The sequence below is a fragment of the Amblyomma americanum genome, chromosome 10, assembly GCF_052857255.1.
Source record: "Amblyomma americanum isolate KBUSLIRL-KWMA chromosome 10, ASM5285725v1, whole genome shotgun sequence".
Taxonomy (NCBI): domain Eukaryota; kingdom Metazoa; phylum Arthropoda; class Arachnida; order Ixodida; family Ixodidae; genus Amblyomma; species Amblyomma americanum.
The window spans coordinates 8,898,054-8,918,734 of NC_135506.1; the positions used below are offsets into that span (position 1 = coordinate 8,898,054).

General features: G+C 52.2%; 1 protein-coding gene across 10 annotated transcripts in view; it reads right to left on the minus strand.

Moving 5' to 3' along the window:
• Nucleotides 1–20,681, minus strand: part of Pfrx (6-phosphofructo-2-kinase/fructose-2,6-biphosphatase) — a 121,239-nt gene that overhangs the window by 81,782 nt on the left and 18,776 nt on the right. For 5 of the 10 annotated variants that reach the window (XR_013309029.1, XM_077639331.1, XM_077639334.1 and 2 more), the window contains exon 2: nt 20,143–20,366. The exons of 3 other annotated variants lie outside the window; for them this stretch is intronic. Coding sequence is in view for 6 of the 7 variants with exons in the window: in XM_077639331.1 (XP_077495457.1) it covers nt 20,143–20,218 (76 nt within the window). In the remaining variant the exon portion in view is untranslated. Of the gene's footprint in view, nt 1–9,768; nt 10,165–20,142; nt 20,367–20,681 lie in introns of those variants that run through there. 2 more of the 10 variants (XM_077639332.1, XM_077639327.1) reach the window with 1 other exon arrangement.

Consider the following 20,681-nt stretch of genomic DNA (forward strand, 5'->3'; position numbering starts at 1 on the left):
TTTTGTTGGCCAGCGTGTAGCTTCAGGGGCACAGGCCCGCGCGGAAGGCGATAATTCCTTCGCACTCTGAACAGAAAAGAGTAAAAAGAGAGCAAGCTGACCTCTATACGCACTTCCTTTTATAAAAGGATGTGCGCTAGAGAACCGTTTACGCCCTTTTTACTCCCATGTAGGCGTATTCGTGTTTAGAATGCAGACAAGTCGCCGGCCTTTCGCAGTAATCACAGAAAACGCAAAGGCGCCCGTGCGCTGTGCGATGTCAGTGCACGGTAAAGATCCCCAGGTGGTCGAAATTATTCCGCAGCCCTGCACTACGGCACCTCCTTCTTCCTTTCTTCTGTCACTCCCTCCTTTATCCTTTCCCTCACGGCGTGGTTCAGGTGTCCAACGATATATGAGACAGATACTGCGCCATTTCCTGCCCCCCCCCCCAAAAAAAAATAAATAAATAAAAATCGATCTTTTCCGATCAGACGCTGCTGAATACCTTCCACACCGAAGAAACTGCTCCTTTAACTCGAAAAGCCGGTTAAAAAGAAAATAACCGGCTTACGTGAAAAGCCTTGTATATTGACGGGCTAAAACACACGCGATCGCGCTCCCGAAGCGCTTTCCCAGCCTGCCCCGGTCAAAGCAACACCGCGCGCGGAAAGTGAAGAGGGTAGAAGCGGCGCACACCGGTCCGGCGGCGCCGGTTGGAGCCGGCTTCGTCGCAAGGCTGCATGCTCGCCGCTCCGTGGACGACGCCGGAGAACCTTGTGCGGGTCCCCGCGCGCGTTGTTTCCTACATGGGCGTCGTGGCGTGACCGGTCACAAGGCCCCCCCCTCGCGCCACGCAATACAACTACGACGATGCCACCACCGACGCCTCGGGGGCATGCGTAGTACCCGGCCGGAGAGAAAGGCGCGCTACGCGGCACGAGCAACGTGGAGGAGCCCGTTGTACGAGGTTAACTGGGACGTTTGGAATATGCACGCACCGTTACCGCTCACCACGCGCCGTCAGTGCGCATGCGCAGATCGCCACGAGGGCGCTAGATGGCGCCAGGTGGCGGTCAGCTGCGGGCAAACCTGCAGTACAGCGTCCTAGTACACTGTGACTGTACTGAGCGGTGGCCTAGTGGTTTGAGCACACATATCCTCGCATGCGGGAGGTGCAGAGTTCGATCCCCTGTGCCTCCGGGTGCCCACCGGCGACACAATGATTACAACTTTCCTCTCGGCACTGTGCTCGACCTATCTGGGGACGATATTCTTGGACAATGGGTTTATAGGACCCTACCTCGTGTGAAAAAAAAAAAAAGACCTGTCATGGCGCCCTTCTGCCAAAAGCTGCCCTTACATCATCAAAATTCATCACCATCATGCATTGTACCTGTATCTGCGCATGCGCAGTGGCAGCACACGGAAAGTGGTATGCGTCCCTCATAGCCTGAGTCGCTTGGGACGTTGAACACCCATAAATCAAACGGAAAGTGGTATATCCATGGCGGTACGCGCAGTGCTAAAGGTCTTGAATGTACTGACTGCAGCCCTCCTCCATACGCCGTCTCCACATTGGTGCCAACTCTGGTGACAGCGATCGCCTCTGTGGCTTAGTGCTTAGAAGGCTCGGCTGCTGTACCGGAGGAGCCGGGTTCAATCCCGGCCGCATTTCGATGGAGGCGAAACGCAAAAGGCGCCCGTGTGCTGTGCGATGTCAGTGCACGTTAAAGATCCCCAGGTGGTCAAAATTATTCCGGAGCCCTCCACTACGGCACCTTTTTCTCCCTTTCTTCTCTCAGTCCCTCTTTTATCCAATCCCTTACGGCGTCGCTGAGGTGTCAACTCAAAAGTGGGGCCGTTACTTCGGCCTTTGCTCTTGTCATTAAAAACAAATGGTCAATTTTATGATAACACGTCTTGATAGCCAACCGTTACTTTGGGGTCAAAACACAAGAGTGCATTCACCTGGCAACAACGATCTCTTCAGACCGCGCCAGTGTAACTGGTGCCATGATGGCCGCTAATGAAAGCATTTCCCAGAAACTCCGTAGTGGAATAAAAATTGTTCTGGTCCGGCGATCGAACCCGAGGCTGTCGCTTACCATAAACTGGGGAGGGTATAACAAATGGCAGGACGAGGCCGGATCGACAAACAACTCAAAACGGGAACGGCGTTAGCCCAGCGAGTTTAGGGGAATCCCCCGAGGTGGAGAAAATTTGTAATAAGGGAGTAGAAGTACTCCGTCACTATAAATTCATTCCGCCTTGATGTAGTCCCGCAAACTATAGTTGGACTAATCATTTCTGCAAAGTTTTAAATATCAAGGTGTTCATAAGTGTGAAAATATTATCCATATTTGTACGCATGTTCTCTCCAAGCATATCTCCGCGCTTGTTGGAGCAGCGCGTCGCTGACTCACTTTGCGTCTCTTCTCCTCTGACACAAGAACTATGTCTTTACCTGAAACGAATTGAAGCAATGAATGAGCACCGCCTGGCGAGAATACCCAGCTCGGTCTGATTAGCACACCCAAGAGACCACATATACGGGACGAATAAAGAATTTCTGTCGTACCAGTCAAAGGCTACTGCTGAGGATGCCAGTAATCGTTTTTCAGCAGCGCAGAGGACAAAGGACGAGACAAGTGCACAGACACGGCGCTAAACTTAAACTGCCAGTAAGCCTGCGACGAGGCTCCCGCACAAAGCTGAGCGCCGTTACGCAGGCAGAGGCCGTTCCTTCTTTAAACACTGCTGGCTTATTCATGAGCCAACAAACGGCGGACATTGCAGCGCACCGGGCTCCTCCCGGCGATAAGCGCTATCGCCGACAATTATGCACACCCGCAAGGAGCACAGATGCTTTGCACGTGACGGCACGGCCGCCATATTTGAGCGCGGAGCCTGTGTAGCTTCCACAGTGCTTGCTGGCCGGAGCTGGCGACGATAAGCGGGACAGAAAGAGTGCCCAGGTTTCTGCCGCCCTTCTGGGCCCAGACATGGCTGTCCACGTGTGACGTCGGTGCAAAGTATGCACAAACAGTAACCGCGTGATACAAACAGCGTGCGCGCACGCACGCGCGATGGGATGCCAGAGGCCGCGAGCGGCACGTGACAGGCCGCAAAGCGATCACGCGAAAAGGTTGCGACACCAGCCACAACGCGGCGCCGCACGCAAAATGCCCGCACGTCTTATTTGGTCACTCGCCCAACAACACGAGCTGATAAGAAACCCTGCCCGCGAAAGCGTGAAGCATCAGCAGTGAAGAGAAACCTATACCCGCAAGGTGAACGCTCCCCCAACAACAGTCAACAAACAGCGCGTTCTGGGCACGGTTTTCTCGGAAGACGCCGGCGCCGCCTTTTATCCCCAACGAGAAGGGGGGGGGGGGGGGGGGGGTAGATATCAGCGACCCCGGGGCATATTATCTACGGCGCTAAAAGGAGAGGCTCTCCACCCGGCCTCGATGGCCTTTTAACTGCCTTGGGCAACTCGCCACTGGCATTAACACTCAAAGGGGGAACACCTATCGACGCTGCACAGCTGGGAAAGCGTACCTGGAGTCCTCCTTCCTTGATTTTCTTCTGCTTTATTGACAGCATCCCGATAAAGACACTGAATATATATATGCTGGAACCTCTTACGTTGGCTTCTCCTTTAAGCCACGACTCGATTGCTATTCTTGTCGTTATTATTACGAGTACTGCTTCCTCGATGATGAAACTGAACTGCTATTGCGCAAGGGCAGCTTTGGCCAAAGAGCGCCGTGGCGCAAGGTAGATTTCGCTACACAAGGTGGGATCAAATGCCCCCCTTTTTTTTTCCAAGCACTTCCTCCCCAGACAACCCAAACACCAGGCCAGGGGGAAGCTTGTACCCGTTGTATAACTACGGCACTGGAGATCGAACTCCGCATCTGCCGCATGCGAGGAGGATGCTCGGACCACCAGGCCATCACTGGGGTACTATTTATTTCTTTGTACCAACTTCAACCTGTAGTTACTTTTGTTTCGCTATAGTATATGAGCGTTTTAATTGCCTCACCACAATGTTGCAGCCTGACGCTTTCTGTACCAAATTTGTCTCGTATTAATTTCATTTAATACTCCTCCTATCAATTCGCAGCACTGTACTGTACGCGCACGTTTTTGTACCTATGTATCCACTGTATTTGTCCTATTCCCTCATTGCTTTATTTCTCCTTCCTTAGTGCGCCAGCACAGAAGCTTTGGCTGCTCCTGGGCGGCACAAATAAGATTTGATTGATCGATCGATCGATCGGTTGACTGATTGATTGATTGATTGATTGATTGATTGATTGATTGATTGATTGATTGATTGATTGATTGATTGAATGTGGCGCACCAACGTCGGGAAACTAAAGGCACTCGGCTTATATGCACGTAACTGCGGAACACAGCTGCACGCGAGCGCAGGCTTCCCTATCACCGGGCGCTTCGAAGGCAACGATATCGGCACGTGACATGCACGGCCGGCCTTCGTCGGATGGACGTTGTTTGGCCTCAAGCCAGGGACCGTATCACCGCATGAGCTACGGCTGCGCTGCCGGAAACCCTCCGAATAATCAGAAACACCTGCGTCTGTTTTGCAATGCGCACCCAAAAATCTCTCACTGGAATTGAGCATTTTTTACTGTACACTTGTTCTAGCACTCCAGCTTACCGCAATGCGTTGCTTCCACACACGTAGAAACGCAGGAAGAATGACGTCAACATGTTTTTCTGCAGTCCCCCTGCAGCATGAATTCTTCGAAATGGCGGTGTCGTCATGGCAACGGACAACAAGTACACCGCCGCGCACCTTAGGCGTAAACTGCATACGTCCGAAAACACGCAAACAACGTTCCATCATTCCGTAACGTTCCAGTTATCCTGCGCAGGTCGCGCTTAACTCCGCCCCATTCTCTGCAGCGCATTATCCTCTGCCGCTGCTACTTTAATTTTCTGTTCCTGTGCATTCGCCCCACGGTCACCCATTACCCTGAGCGACAGGTGAGGGATGACGGGAGAAGTAGGCGGAAGGTAAGTGCCATCTGCCGGTGGAGTCAACACTCCTCAGTTGTCACGAGAGCAACTATAGTAGGATACAACTTAACAAAAAAAAAAAAATAACAGCATTTCGTAACACAAGGCCACGATCCCCGGCGTCCAGTATATTACTCCGCTAGCCAATCGCAGCAGTAAATCAAATCACCTTTTAACGCTTGACTTCACTAAACATCATCATAATCATCAGCCTGACTACATACACTGCAGCGAAGATTCCTCCCCCATGTCTTTCCAATTAACCCAGTCCTTTGCCAGCTGCGCCCACCGTATGCCCGAAAACTTTTTAATCTCATCCGCTCACCTAAAAACAAGACAGGTATCAAAACTCTAGAGCTTATTTTTTTCTGATTAGCTTCTTGTTTAGGTAACTAGAAAAGTTTTAACAACGGACTATTTTTTCCTCGTGCAGAAATTCTGTACGGCGGCCCTGAATGTGGGCGGAGCTTAACTGCAGACTTAAGTTGCGTCCGACTACAGGCCACTCAGCGGAGGACACAGCAATTACGCGCTCTGGAGGCATGTCGATCATGTGGCGTACGTGTCAATTTTTGTCGCAATAGTGCAATGAATGAATGAATGAATGAATGAATGAATGAATGAATGAATGAATGAATGAATGAATGAATGAATGAGCACCGGACGCCGACACGCTCACCAGTCAACGCACACGAACCATAAAGGCGAAAACCTGTGCGCCAAGGTCGTGCCTTACGGGAAAAATACCGGGCGATGCTGCCTGCAGCACGCAACAGACTGGCGCGGTTGCGTAACGCCACCTCCGAGCTGTCGCGGCAACAAGAATAGCGTGTGGTCGACTGCTTCCATGCGTTCGCATTTCATTTCATTACCCTCGAAAGCACTCAACGGATCGATGTCAATCAATACCGTTAATTAATGAATTATTGCTTCATTCTAAAAACAAGCGCCTCATGGTCGCATTTTCACCATAACCTCCACCAATGCAGGCTGGCGAAGAAGAATAACTAAACAAGCAAAATTAAAAATAAACTCAGGAATATGAAGAAGGAGAGAAAATATTATGGCAATCCCGTACTGAATGCATTCACAAATGACGCGCCATCCCGCAATGATTTCCCTTCGCGAGCTGGTAGCTAGGGCTGTCCACAGTGGTCATGCGAGGAAGATTAACGAGTCGTCAGAGAAAGATAAGCCCGAGAGGGCTTTTATTAGCGGGTACGCGAGATAAAACATACGCTTACCACGTGAAGAAATTGCCTTCCAAAACTAACCCCGCCAGAAAAGAAAATAGAGTTGGGGACTGGGTGGGGGCAGGATTAAGCAAGCTGGTGTGTTGACAGCACCAATAAAACAAAGAGGACCGCACTATTTGGACTGCGCGGGTAGCGACGAATCAGGCGGAGAAAGATGGACACGATGTCACACTAATCACCTTCTCGCCGACTGTCCACGTGCTGGTGTTTTTGTTTTTACCGCCTTTCCAAAACAGGCAGTGTTGTTCCTCGATTCTCCCGCAACATTGCGTCGCCGCGCGCAACACTTTCGTCAGACCGATTCAAACGGCCGCGCTCCCTCCCCCGTGCGCAGATCGATCGAGCCAAGGCGAAACGCAGGTTGCATCATTGATCGGGGCGGGTAGCGGCTGTGCGCTAACAGGTTACGCGTCGACCCAAGGGTATGCACAAGCGACAAGGTCGCCGCCTGTGCGGAGTCGGGCGTCTGTGCACACTTACTGCGCTCTTTTGCGTTCAGATAGGCACAGTGTTTCGAGGGAAATCTCGAAAGGTCATCACCTTTCTCCGCCGCCCGTCTCGATCGCATAGGCAGTGCCCGGGAAACGATTAAAAAAAAAGAGAGAAAACGCTCGTGGGAACTGGCGGCGCCATTGGGCCAGCGAGCTACCCCTGGCATTGGCGTCGTTGAGCAAACCTTCACTTAGGTAGATCCTCGTTATAGTGCCTAGAATTATAGGCACTATATCCTCGTCGTGGTTACTGCGATTGAAACAGTGCCCGGTCACGGAGACCGTAGCTTGTGAACTGCATCAGCAATTTTACCAAATGTACTTAATTAGGGGTGTATACTCAGAGGGCGATCAAAGGGGTAGAGAATCTACCTACAATGACATCACGCAACACTACAAACAGGGGCGACGCAAATTTTCCCCACGCCTACACCACTCTCTACATAAACCGAAAGTAGTTCATTGGCCACAGCTCCAAACCAACACCTTCGCTTACTCTAGCCTACAAATAAAATCCACCCTACCCTATAATATACACCGATCAACGCCGATTATTCGGCAACTGTTCCAGTCCACTACGCATGATACAATTCCACTCCTAAGAGGCGCCCGTGTGCTGTGCGATGTCAGTGCACATTAAAGATCCCCAGGTGGTCGAAATTATTCCAGAGCCCTCCACTACGGCACCTCTTTCTTCCTTTCTTCTTTCACTCCCTCCTTTATCCCCTCTCTTACGGCGCGGTTCAGGTGTCCAACGATATATGAGACAGATACTGCGCCATTTCCTTTCCCCAAAAAACCAATTATTAAGAGAATACTTTCACAAACCAACAGGCGGGCCCTTGGTGCTCAGCTCGGTTCCGGCTTGTACAAAAGATAATCAGCTGGCGCCCAGTCCGATTAACTCTTTTTATGGCACCTCATCGTAATTAACAGTAAGGTTTCTCACCACCGCCGTCCAAGAAAGAGTTAATTTCAATAAAAAGCGTAATTACTCACCAGCGTCCATCTCGGCGCAGCCGTACAGCTGCACACACGAAAGCTGTGCAGCTTTCTCGGTCTTTCGTGGCCCGGGGCCATATTGCCTGTCGGAGCTGTTGGTGCCTGAGAAAGCTGTGTGACCTCCGCTAGAAGCGCCCCTTTGTAACCGCGTAGCTACGCAGGTGTGGATGATAATGAGTAATCACTAGCTTAACTGCGACGGAATGTTACGACGCCTTTGAACTGCAACGTCTGTAAAAAACACAAATTCTTAACATCGGTCAACAGCAATTCCCTGTCCACTTCGGCTCCTTCGTATTTTGCCTGGCATTGAAAACAACGTGCACCTGTCGCTCGGTTTTTCGTTTCCAATCACTCTGTCTCCGAACTAGTATTGCATTCTGTTTTATAAATACACACGCACCCAGTGGATTTCCCTACGAGGCCATTACTATACGGCTGCAATGACAGATATATGGCTCCCCGCACCCGTTTGCCAGCGACGGACAACCGCCCAAAGTTCCGGCTCTCAACTTATCTGCCCGTTACGATATCTACTTCCTCATTCTTCCCACCCAATCAATACGGCTCCCTCGACATCCCGCGCTTCTTTTTCCCACCAGTATTCTGACCTATGTTTACTTAGTCCTACTAAGTTAAGCTGTAACCAACTACTTTCGGATCAACCTCTAGCTAGGAGAGATCCCTTCGGTAACGTATGCAGCGCGAACAAGCACTTCTCCGCCCCACACCTCCTACAAGAAAACTTTCCTCGATTCTGAAGCGTGCGTCATGTGAGAATGACCACTCCTTTCATACATGAGGCACACCGACGTGAATCACGCGGCATGGTCCGCGCATACCACGACGATTAAGTGTACTCCGCGGTCTCTGCGAGTCATCTCAGCCGGACGACTCAGCGTCCACAGCTCTGCACCACTGACAGAAAGACAATAACGGTACCGCGGAGCCACTGGTCAAACTGGAGAAGGTCCCCCCCCCCCCCCCCCCCCGGAAGTTCTTGGACCGAACTGCCTCCTCTCGTGACGTTTTGGACAGAGCAGTGAACAGTGCTGATCGCTGAATGAATCCAGACAGCGCAGCATGCGCCTTGTTACACGGCTTCCACCGCTCTTCCGGCCGCCACCGAAATGGCCCGGGAACTTATCGAGAACCGCCGCTGCGTCCTAACTATACTATGGACAATACCCAGTGGATGAGCGTACACTGATTCCTGGTCCCCGGGACAAGCAGGCCGCGACGCAAGCTGAACTTCGACTCCAGTATAACGCCACGATAATGGAAGGATGAATTCGTACGGTGGCTATACGATGAATGAATGAATGAATGAATGAATGAATGAATGAATGAATGAATGAATGAATGAATGAATGAATGAATGAATGAATTGGGCTGCGGAAGCTGCGGTGTACATCGACGGATCAACTCACGGGTCCTTACTGGATAGAACACGCGCTGACGTCATTTATTCAACGCCAACATCACTGCGGTGCTAACCTGCTTTCAGCGTACAGTCGGACCAGACACATTCTAACTGTCGCGCCGCGACAATCGAAGCGCAGTTCGGAGATTCCCATTCCACATCTCCATTCGTGCTGTGACGCAACTTGTTGATGCCGTATTGACGCGAATTTAAGCGCCCCGTGCGCGTCTAAGCACGTTTACGCATCCGCTTGCTACTAGGGACGAAAGGGACTTCAACACAAAAAACCGCACCATTGAATCCAAGCGCATCCACCTAATTGGGGGGCGTGTCGGGTGAACGATTAAACAATGAAACGGAAAGAAAACGATATTCAAATTATCGTTTACAAGGAAAGAGACAACAGCAATGCGAGGCTGCCCTTGGTGAAAAAAAAAACACTAATAAAAATCCAAACAACTGAGCCCGAACGAACGGTAATGAACAAAACGCCCAGACTGGCAGGGAAGCCGGGCGCAGTTTAGCGCCGGAAAACGGAACCAATCAAAATGAGGAGGGAACCCACCTCGAATGGGGAACGGCTTGAGGCTGTCGCTTATCTTCCGCCTAACGTCCCGGACGGCGATCGGGGAAGTAGTCGTCGAAGTGCGCCCCATATAATCCGACCGGCGTCGCCCAAAAGGAGAACACAATCCAAAGCGCACGTGCCGCTGCTGCTGTTCCGCTCGCTGCGCCTTCGAAAAGCCTCGCTACCGCAAAATCTGGCCACCGCTACGCACACACAGCAGCGCAGTTGTTCAACGCCGACACTCGAGACACAACCGCGAAAGAAAAAATAAACACCACCGAAACACCTTCGTCAAAAAAACGCACCCACGAACGAAACCGGCGCGGCCCGCGCACTATTAAAACTGGAGAGCACCGGGTATCGCGGCAGCGCCACGGGAGGAGAACGAAGAACGCACGAGCAGAACACACCGGAGAGAAATAGCGGCGCGTCCCGCAGAGAGGGGGGGTGGGGGGGGAGGGGGGAGGAAGATGCGCCCGCTGCGTCGTCGGGGAGAAATCGGAGCGAAGTCCGCCGCGATGATGCAGCCCCGCTCCACTCTTCCCCACCCTCAGAGGTGAGAGAGAGAGAGAGAGGCCTCGGGACATTTCTTCACAGTAGGCGACGCAAGAGAAAAGGAGAGAGAGAGAGAGAAGCCAGCCTTTGCCAGAGAGCGCCGCTCTCCCTAGCGAACGTCGGGGCCAAGGCGAGAGCGGCAAACGTGTGCGTGCGTGTGTGCGCGAGCGTGGCCATGAGCAGAGGCGGCGGTCAGCCAAACCGCGTCGCCGGCGTCATCCTGCGGGGTCAGATAAACCGCTGGCGCAAAAACCAAAACGTACAAAAGCAGCCCCACAGATACACGCTAGCCTTGCCTGAGCTGTATGTGTTCCTATTTTTTTTTTGTTACTGTTCTTTCCTCCTTCTTCCCCTTAGAGACCCAGGAGCAGACACGTCCCGTGATGGGAGATATATCTGAACGGGTGCCCATATTCGCGCGCGTAGCTGCGTAGCTAACACGATAGGAGAAGAGACGCTTATCGCGGCCGCCCTCCGTTCAGCTTTTCTTTGTTTGTTTGTATCGCCTTCCGCACGCGCAGAGCGTATGATTGTCCTCGCCATTGGAGCGAGAAACCACGGCGTGGAGCGCGACAGCGTATGATAGCGGCTGGCATCAAGTGGGACGCCTACGGATCCCGATTAGGACGCACGTCCAGAGCGGCGTAGCGAGAGCTGCGGAGAGCGCAGATTGCAGAGTCCACCAGCCGTGTTCTACCCCTGTCACACGGGCACTCTAAAGGCACTTTGAACTAATGCTCCTTTACGCTCCCAAAGGAGCACTACTTCAAGGGAGTTCGTCCGTGCTACACGGTCGCGGGACGACCTTCGCAAGAACTTTTTAGCGCCCTCATCGGCGAAAAGCGTTATTTAAATTGCAAACGTCACTGCACATGTAAATACATAAATGTCACATTTTTTTGGTAAATTAGTTTTATAACCGTATTATGTTAAAGCAATGCAATTTTAACTGCAATAATGACATGATTTTCCAAGCACAGAGCATAACATCACAATGCTGACCACACTGAGCCCAACTCGCTCGTATATCTGGAACGAGAGTATGGCGCGGTGAGACTGCCACAAAACAAATGATCTTATATTTTAAAACACCACTAATTTTATGAAGTGAATTTATAAAACGAAAATTGAACGTTTCTTTTCTCAATTTATTTATGCTGTTAACTCGCTGGGAGAGAGAGTACTCCCTTGAAGCCTCAAAGGACGAACTCGAGCTGCCTTGTTTCGAAGCTCCTTTGAGCTAGGTGTCCTTTGGCCCGTCCGTGTGGCAGCGCGCGTTCGTCCTTAGAGTAATGGAGCATTAGTTCAAAGTACCTTTACAGTGTCCGTGTGACAGGGGTATTAGACCTCGTGATGAACGCTTGGCCGAACACGTAACGATATAGAAGGGGAGGATATGACGTAATAGGGTTCATCAGTCTTGCCCAGTATAGCACATGACGAAATCTCACATGGTCGGGCAAAACCCTCCCCACAGAGCTAGAAGAATGAACGCCCGTTCACCGATACCTCATTGATGGAGGGTGTAAGGGGATAGGGTGGCCGCAGGTGGCACAGGACAGGGTTAATTGAGAGATATGAGTGAGGTCTCTGCCCTGCAGTGGGCGTAGTCAGGTTGTTGATGATGGTGATGATGATGACAATAAGGGGGAAGTTGAGGACGACTACTTCTTGGGTGAAATTGCAGAGCGAAAGAGGAACAAATAGACTTGGACACCGCGTGCAGCTCAGTGAATAAATAAACGGATGGAGGCGAAATTCTAGAGGCCCGTGTACTGTGCGACGTTAGTGCACGTTAAAGAACCCCAGGTGGTCGAAATTTCCGGGGCCCTTCACTACGGCGTCCCTCATAGCCTGAGTTGCTTTGGGACGTTAAACCCCTATAAAAAAAAAGAATAAATAAACGATCACGTACCACCCTCTCCCTCTTTTTGTTCTTCTCTTCCTCCACTATTTTCGACGTAATTCCCTCCCACTTTCGTACTCTGTCTGTTTCCACCCTTTCCTCTTCCCCAGTATGGAGTATACCAGGAGGGGTATACCCCAGACGACCTCTCCCCCTCCTTCTTTCTCTCTCTCTTCAGCTCAGAGCCATGGATGTCAAAAAACAGAAGGAAGCGAGCCAGCCACGGCCTCTTTCACGCACACATATCGCTCTATCGCATTCTACGCGCCACTGTTGCAACATTCGCTTTGGAACGCGGCAGGCAACAAATACGTGAAAAGGGGGGAAAAAAGAGAAAAGACGAGCCGCAAGCGTCGGTTCGTGTCGCAACTAAGCGCTCCGCTAAACGATATGCGTCGCCTCCGCATTGGAGATACTGGAATGACGCAAGGGGGAGAGGGCAACCGAAACTAGAAACCCAAAGAGCCCACGCGACAAAAGCGACCCCCGTGCACCGCGCATGCGACGTCCAGTGCCCTTGGCGGGCCCTGCCAATTATATATTACACTCGCCAGCACATAGGTGCTGAAAAATAATAATAATTGTTTTTGGAAAAAGGAAATGACCCAGTATCTGTCTCATATACCGTTGGACACCTGAACCGCGACGTAAGGGATGGGATAAAGGAGGGAGCGAAAGAAGAAAGGAAGAAAGAGGTGCCGTAGTGGAGGGCTCCGGAATAGTTTCGACCACCTGGGGATGTTTACCGTGCACTGACATCGCACAACACACGGGCGCCGCCGCGGACGGGATCGAAGTGCTGAAAAACCCGACTGTACGAATTCTCCGGTTTAACGAAGAGACCCACTGCGGTTCGAATATGCAGCGCCAAGGAAACGACAACAGTGTCAATGGTGGGGGATGCTGACGATTACGATGAGTGCACAGCTCAGAGCACGCGAGCTCCCGGGGCACGTGCAGCGAACATGAGAAAAGGAAGCGGACGATCACCGGCCCGCAGAGCAGGCAGCGTCTGTCTACACAGGTCAGGATGTAGGCGAACATGGGATGCATACCCCCTTTGCCAAATGTAACCAGGCTGCCCGGTTTGCTTCTCAGTTGTATAGCGAAACACTTATCGCACCCATCAAACTGTAAGTGACTGTGATGTAAGGAGAGCACTTTTCGTCACCTTCCGATACCTTTCGGTTTTTAGGGAAGCCGTAGGGGCTGCACTATATGAGGAAGCAGCAAACCATGCAGCCTGGTTACTTTGGCAAAAGACTGTACAAGAATGCGTGACATATGTCGATACTGTGCAGTTAAAAGGGCCGTCGGCTTAGTTTATCGGCCGCTGAAAAACGGCGCAATTCCGAATGCCCCATCACGTCGGCGGTGCCTCAAAGCCGGGGCTGTCCCGCAGGAGGTGTACGTGCCGGTCTCCCATGCGTCGCCCCACAGAGAGCCGCTCTGTAGGTCGGAAGGCAAGCGCCTTAGGTGCTACAGGGCCACGAGACTTCGGAGAGTGCTGGCTGGTGTCCGTACACTAAGGAACAAGAAAAACGCGTCGTACGTGAGACGTGCCACGTTCGCCCCACCAACGCTGACGTCGACCACGCCTGTCCAATTCGTTTCGCTCACCGCGGCTCCAAATGACAGCCTTCGCGTCCTCCGCGCGCAGTCTGCGGAGAAGCCGACTGCCAGGCGACCCCGTTTTCCGGCGACAAACGGCGCGACGTCAGGTCCGAACAGGAAACGCTCAACGGCACTCGTCCGGTGGGGCGTCATCCGACATAAATGCACTACCGGGAACTGTTTGCAGCCTTGCGCGGCGGATGCACGCTCAAGCCCACCCGCCCCACTCCAATCAGCGCCCCCCCCCCCCCCCCCCCCTCGCTCAAAAACGTCACAAACGCACGAGTTGAAGGCTTGTCTTTCCTCTCCTACATTCCGAAACTTTCGAGCGTCCGCTGACCGATCGACACGTCTGGGGATTAGTCGATCAAGATCGAACATTTTTAGTTTAAGCGACCTCGAACACCCTACCGGCCTTGGCAATGCGGCTATCTTCTTTTATGAAAATGAAAAGTTAGCCATGGATAACGGTATGCAAATATAACTCATACAGGTCTAAGGAGATGAGATAGCAGGAGTGTATCAGAGCGGCTACGTGGAGGATAACGTTGAAGACGAGGAACCACAGCACAACGCGCCAATTACAACAAAAATGGGCAAAAAATCCGCAACGAAAAAAAAACCAGCGAAGATTTAAAAAAAAAAAGCGAACTCTGTCACGAGCGCCACCGATCTCAACATGACGCTTCTTTGAACAACATTATCGCGCCGATTCGCACAATCAACTTTCCAGTTTCTTGCCGCGGACTCTCTCCGAAGCGCGCATGTCAGCAGCTTACATGCGGTCTACTATTCTTGTTTTTCTTTTTTAAATTCAACATAAGTGCAAGAAATATGCCAAGTGTCCGCAGATGCGCAGATCAGCCAGTAAAGAGTGCATGTGACAAGGGAGTAATTACCCATTCGCATCCACCTAAGCACAGCCAAACGACTACGAAAGAAAGCTGCATAGCGCATGGGACTCAATGCAGCTTCGTTTATTGTACAGTTCTTTCTGCGCCATCGCGTACAATACACAGACACCATTCAGCTGCTGAGCCAGAAGGTAGCGGGATCGAATCCCAGCAGTGGCAGAAGCGTTACGATGGAGGCGAAGTGCCAAACACACCCGCGCGCAGTGCGATGTGAAGTGCGCCGTTAAACTGCTCAGAATAGTCGAGTTTTTTTTCCGCGGAAGACTTCACTACACGACGACTGTTCTATCTCCGCTCACCTTTAATATTTTCCCCCCCGGCGGGGTTCAGCTGTCCACCCGGACTGACACAGTTGCAGCGTCTCTCCATGCCTCATAACTATACAAGGAACTGGCGATACTTGTTGCCAAGTCATTCCCGTTCGTTCGCTCCTTCGTTCCACATGGTGATAGAACTGAGCCTCGTTATAACGAAACTGTTTATAACGAAATAATAAATATAGCGAAGTAACGATTCCACATGGAAGCTCGGTCAACACGGGCCATAACGAAGCTATAACGAAGTAATCGCCAGGCCCCTTCAACTTCTCTATAACGAGGTTCAACTATAATTCATTCATTCATTCATTCATTCTACACGGGGTGGTGTACAAAAAGAAAGAGAACGACACATGAGCAATGCCACGACCAAAATGAAGGCTTCTTCGATTTCCCCGATCGGCACCTCCTCTCGGCGTCGCAGAAGACAGTAATCACACGGATCACGAGAGGCGTCCACCGCAACACGGATCACCGCCCAAGAAATGACGACTGAATGGCGCGTGCAGGCGCGTCCAGACGTGGCAAAAACAAGCGCGAACCAATCTCGACGCTGCCACGAAGCACGTCGTCGCGTGACAGCAACCAGTAAAGGAGGCCGGAGAGACAGAGAGAGAGAAGGATGGCACGAAAATGTCTACACTCGCCAATCCTCGTGTGCTAACCCCGTACAAGAAACAGCTGGAACAACCATCATAAGCATTGATCTTAAGTCACAAGGAAGGCGGGCAGGTGGTATTTGAGGTATCCATGTGACGTCACGGGCGCCATTTTTGGGGTGCAGCGCGCAGATTCAGCATTGCAAACCGGAGCAGGTGGTGCATGCTGCCAGGTGACGGCCATTTTGCGGTGCATGTAGCACACGGCGAAAGGCTGCAAGCATGTCTACTCGGCTTACTGTCACCTGCTCCCGGTTTGCACTGCTGAGTCTGCGCGCTGCACCACGAAATGGCGCCCGTGACGTCACATGATTGATTACCTAGTTTGCAAGCTGCTCGATGTCATAAAAGGAGCCTCATGGCCCTACCGCAATGCAAAGAGAGAAAATTGGTGAAGACAAGCAAGTCAGCTATTGGCTTTTTTTTCTATGTGCGAAGCCTTCATACAGCCGGAGTATGAGGCGCGGCCGTACACTGAAATGCGGAGCCGTTTTATTTGCGACCCCCCAGGGTCACAATACTCTCCCCTGTCACATCATGGAGCACGGCCTGGATTTCTTCACGCGGGGAGACAGAGACCAAAGACGTCGGTGCTGATTAGAGGGGTTTACGCCGCCACACATGCGTGCAAAACCTTGCGGCCGCAGCTGAGACCCAATACACGACCTCGTGTTCAGAAGCAGGACGCCGTATCCACTCAGCTACCGCAGCGCCAGGAGCGCTCTGACCTGCCAACAAACGCGAGCCCCACGTCGCCCTATTATTAATGCCTTCGACTTCTATGCCTCGGACATTAGTGCCTTCGACAATAGTGTCATCGACATTAGTTCCTTCGACATTACTTCCTTCGACGCCAGTGCCTTCGAAACCTTTGCGGGATGGGCATTGACGTACTACGCGAGAGACGAATGCAGAGCACGCATATAAGCGCATAAGACTGCATGTACTACTGGAACTGATGCCCCCACCGAGCCCCACGTATTCTATCCGGGCTATCTGTTACTTTTCGAGTATATCCGTTTATTCCTCATCTTGACCAAGCCCAAGTGGAAAAAAAAAATGCGTTTTGTCTTCTGTCGAGGATTCGCCCGGCCCCAGACAAGTGCCAAGAGCTGGCCCTACGTAACCCTACGTAATGTAACCGCGCGTCCGGACTGTGTAGCGCTGACAGGCACGTGCTTCACAGAGGAGAAGGCGAGACGCTTGAGGCGCCCGCGGCGAGTGAAGGAGATGTCCGCAGCGCAGTCGAGAGGGACGAATGCTTTTTTTTTCGTGCCGGGGCTTCCGACCAGGAAGCTGCTGGCAGCACCCAGGGAAGGCGGGGTTCTCTGCTGCCACCCGGCCGGGGGCGATGATAAATGTCGTCTCATCACGGTACAACGGAACCCTGCTCCCTCCACTCCGGGAGGCTGTCGAGCACGAGAGCGGCTTGAACACCGCGCCAGAGAGGCATCGGGCTTCTCCCAATTCCTCATTCCGGAGGACTACAAAGAGACGCACAGACGGGGACAGTGGGGACGGTGTGGGGTTGTTTAGGGTTCAAACTGCGCCAACCACGGCCCCCTAAATCTCCATCAACTCACTTAACCGAACACGAATGCGAAGCAGTACATTTTGTACAGTGCGTGTCACGTTTGTGTACAGCGCTCCGGAGCAGTTTGAGAAAGAAACAGCACAGTGGAAATCTATGATTTCGGTTTCTGCCGTCTCGCAGTACCCGCCGCGGTGGTTCAGTGGTTAGAGCGCTCGGCTACTGATCCGAAGTACCCAGGTTCGAGCCCGATCGCGGCGGTCACGTTTCAATGGAGGCGAAACGCAAAGGCGCCCGTGTGCTGTGCGATGTCAGAGCACGTTAAAGATCCCCAGGTGGTCGAAATTATTCCGGAGCCTTCCACTGTGGCACCTCTTTCTTTCTTTTCTCAGTCCCTCCTTTTTCCATTCCCCTTACGGCGCGGTTCAGGTGTCCGCCGAGATGCGAGACAAATACTGCGCCATTTCCTTTCCCCAAAAAACAATTTTCAGATTTTCGCAGTACACCGCTTTAACACTACACCCACAAGCAACGCGCACTGTACAGTCGGCAGCAAAACCTTGGGCTCAGCGACTGAACGCCGCAGCCGCTAAGCAACTATACGGCGGTTAACCGAACAGAGAAAGCGGAAGATGGAGGAGCCAAGAGGTTGCCTCAATTCGCGCATGCATGCACTACAGGCAACACGTTGACACAGACAGCCGCGCATATAGACCGACGACCTCGACCTTTATATCTCGTCGGCGCCCGCCTGTCTCCGTTCGCTTCGCGGAAGCACGCGCATATCGCTCGCGCCAAGCAGCAACAGTCGCAACTCCGGTACGGCGAGACAAATTGGATTCCGTCGTCGGCTGCGATGAAGACCGACGACTGCCTTACGCAATCGGCGCAGACGACGCGCGCTCAAGTGCAGCGCGGAGGCGACGCGTACGTACAAGACGCGCATGCGTACGGGGAAGTAAGTGCAAGCTTAGAAATGCCGGAGGTCGGTCTGAGAGGCACGTTTTCGATATGGGTTCCGCTTTGGAGAAACCAGGGAATCGGCTTCGATCTGCGGCCGAGCGCCGGAGGGGGGCTTCGACGCGTAATACGAACGGGCTACACGGCTGCTATCTGTCGGCAGGCACACGCGGATCCCACAGGTGAATGTCAAGGCTGCACAGCACTGAGAACACGTGTGTCGTATTCTTTTCCGCTGGGCGCTTGCGGTATGTACGAGAAGGAGCATGCAGTCAATATCCGTACCCTACTTTTCGGTGGCCAGCGCATATACAATGATGAGTGGGGAAAATAAAAAAAAAAACGCCCACGTCCGAATTCTGACGGGAAGTGAGCAATGAATTATTCACAGACACCACCGCTAAAATTTTGGTAAAACACCTTATGCGCTACAGAGTTGATGCCTGTCCACATAGGACGCACAGGAAGAGGGCGAGCATTCCTGATATGGAGTGACAAATGCATGCTGAGGGTGATAATATCTAATGCCATCCCTTGTTAGCGCGAAAGCAATACTTAACTCGGCAGCAACCAAGAATCTTGTGTGAAGCCGCGGAGTAACTCGGGTATAAGCTCGGATTAGTTCGGAGGAACGTCGCGCAAGCTGCAGCCAATTAAAAAAATTACCTTGAGGGTGTCCTTGGCCAAACTTAGCATAGCAACAACCCATGCATGCAGAAATAAGAAAATAAAACAAATATTGCCGCGACTTGGTTTCGAACCCGCGTCGGCGCGAACAGATCAGTTCCGCTGGGCGCTGCACGGAGCCTTGCCGGGACTATTTAGTCTCTGGAAAAGCCGCATGATGGACCACCACGCCGAATCACCATGGTCGTCGAAATCTTTGTTTCGTGAGCAATGCGCTTTGGTGAAGGGAGTGTACGCTGCCACGCAAGAGCCGCCTAGCTGGTTCCTTTATCTTCATGCACGTGTGTGCACGCCTCCCAGGCTTTTGATCTTGGAAGGTGAGGTCGTGCAGGGGTATACGGCGGCCTGGTGTTTTGTGGAGTAAGCACGTTTAGATTTTTTCTATTCGGCACTGTCTTCGTGCAGTAAAGAAAAAAACTATGCTATCGCCGCAGCTAATCACGCCTCGTGCTAAACTGCAACACACACACACGCTGTGGATTCCACATCGTCGTCTTCACCAACTTTCATCTGCGGCGCGAACAGATCAGAACAGCTTACCCTGAGTCTAATACCGCCGCCGGACGTGCCGGCGACCCAGCAAAGCAAAACCACGAGCCAACCAGGCTAAACACATGGTCTACTAGGTTTAACTACGTTAGAACCCAACCACTTTTTCGTGTCAGTACGGTAGGCGTCGCCACCTGTGCCTTCGCGCAGTGAATATAGACATTTTCAATCAGAGTACCCCGGGAGTCGCCATATTGTCGCTGGACTGTTGTGGGCACCTGGCGCTAGCACGCTGGAAGCACTGTAGCGCGATCTCTGTATATAAAACGGTCGACAACAATCCAGAGGGTGCTTCCACGTCTCAGTGTTAGTGAGTGGACGCAGTCTAGTCTAGAGTCTTGAGAGTAGCAGGGTGCAAGTGGTGCCATCTGTTAGCAGTAGAACCACTTCATATCCCTAGGCAGTGCGGTGCACGCTTACAAACGCCTATTAGAAACACTGCGTGCAACGCTGCGGCGACGGCAGAAAGATCTATAGAGAGCCATTCGAGCACGCCACTGGTTTAGCACCGGCGTGGGTTCCAATCGACTTTGCAGCGCTTGCTCGGCGGTTGGTTTCCGAGGCAAGTTCTTCGAAATTTCTGGACGACATTCGACTGACATTGCTCAGAACAACCCCTAGGGAGGAAGTAGGGGAGGCAGGAGTAACGGGCAGGCAAGAAGTCGTGCAAGGTGTTTACCTCTGATGGGGAAGGGCTTGGTGCCGTTGCTGTACTTGCGGGCCGCCGAGATGCTGTTGTTCCGAGGCTTCAGCATGGCGGCGGGTGCGTGCACGAAAGACGAGCAGGGTAGTGGGTGGACGGGTGGTGGTGGCAGTCACACAGCGTGGTCCTCAACAGGGTGCCGTGGCGGGCATGCGGTCTCCACCTCCTCTCCACGGCACACACACACACAGGCGGTTAGTCTGCACAAGGACACACGCAAGGACAGAGAGTTAGCCGACGGGTACGCGAGGAAAAGCGGCCCACTCACGATTCCACAGATATTTCTTCAAACAGGTTATTGACAGTCTAATGACCTATATTAACTTCCTATTGACTATCTATTGAGATTTGTACAAACAGAATCTCAAACCGGAGCTCCCTAATCGCACGTCAGTTGCAACCGAAGCTCCTGCCCTCAGGTCTGCGACCAGACTAGAGAAGCTTTAGTCGGCGAAGACGCCGCCTGCGACTTCTGGCGGTAGTTATCTCTGACGCCCTGCACACTTACTTCAGAT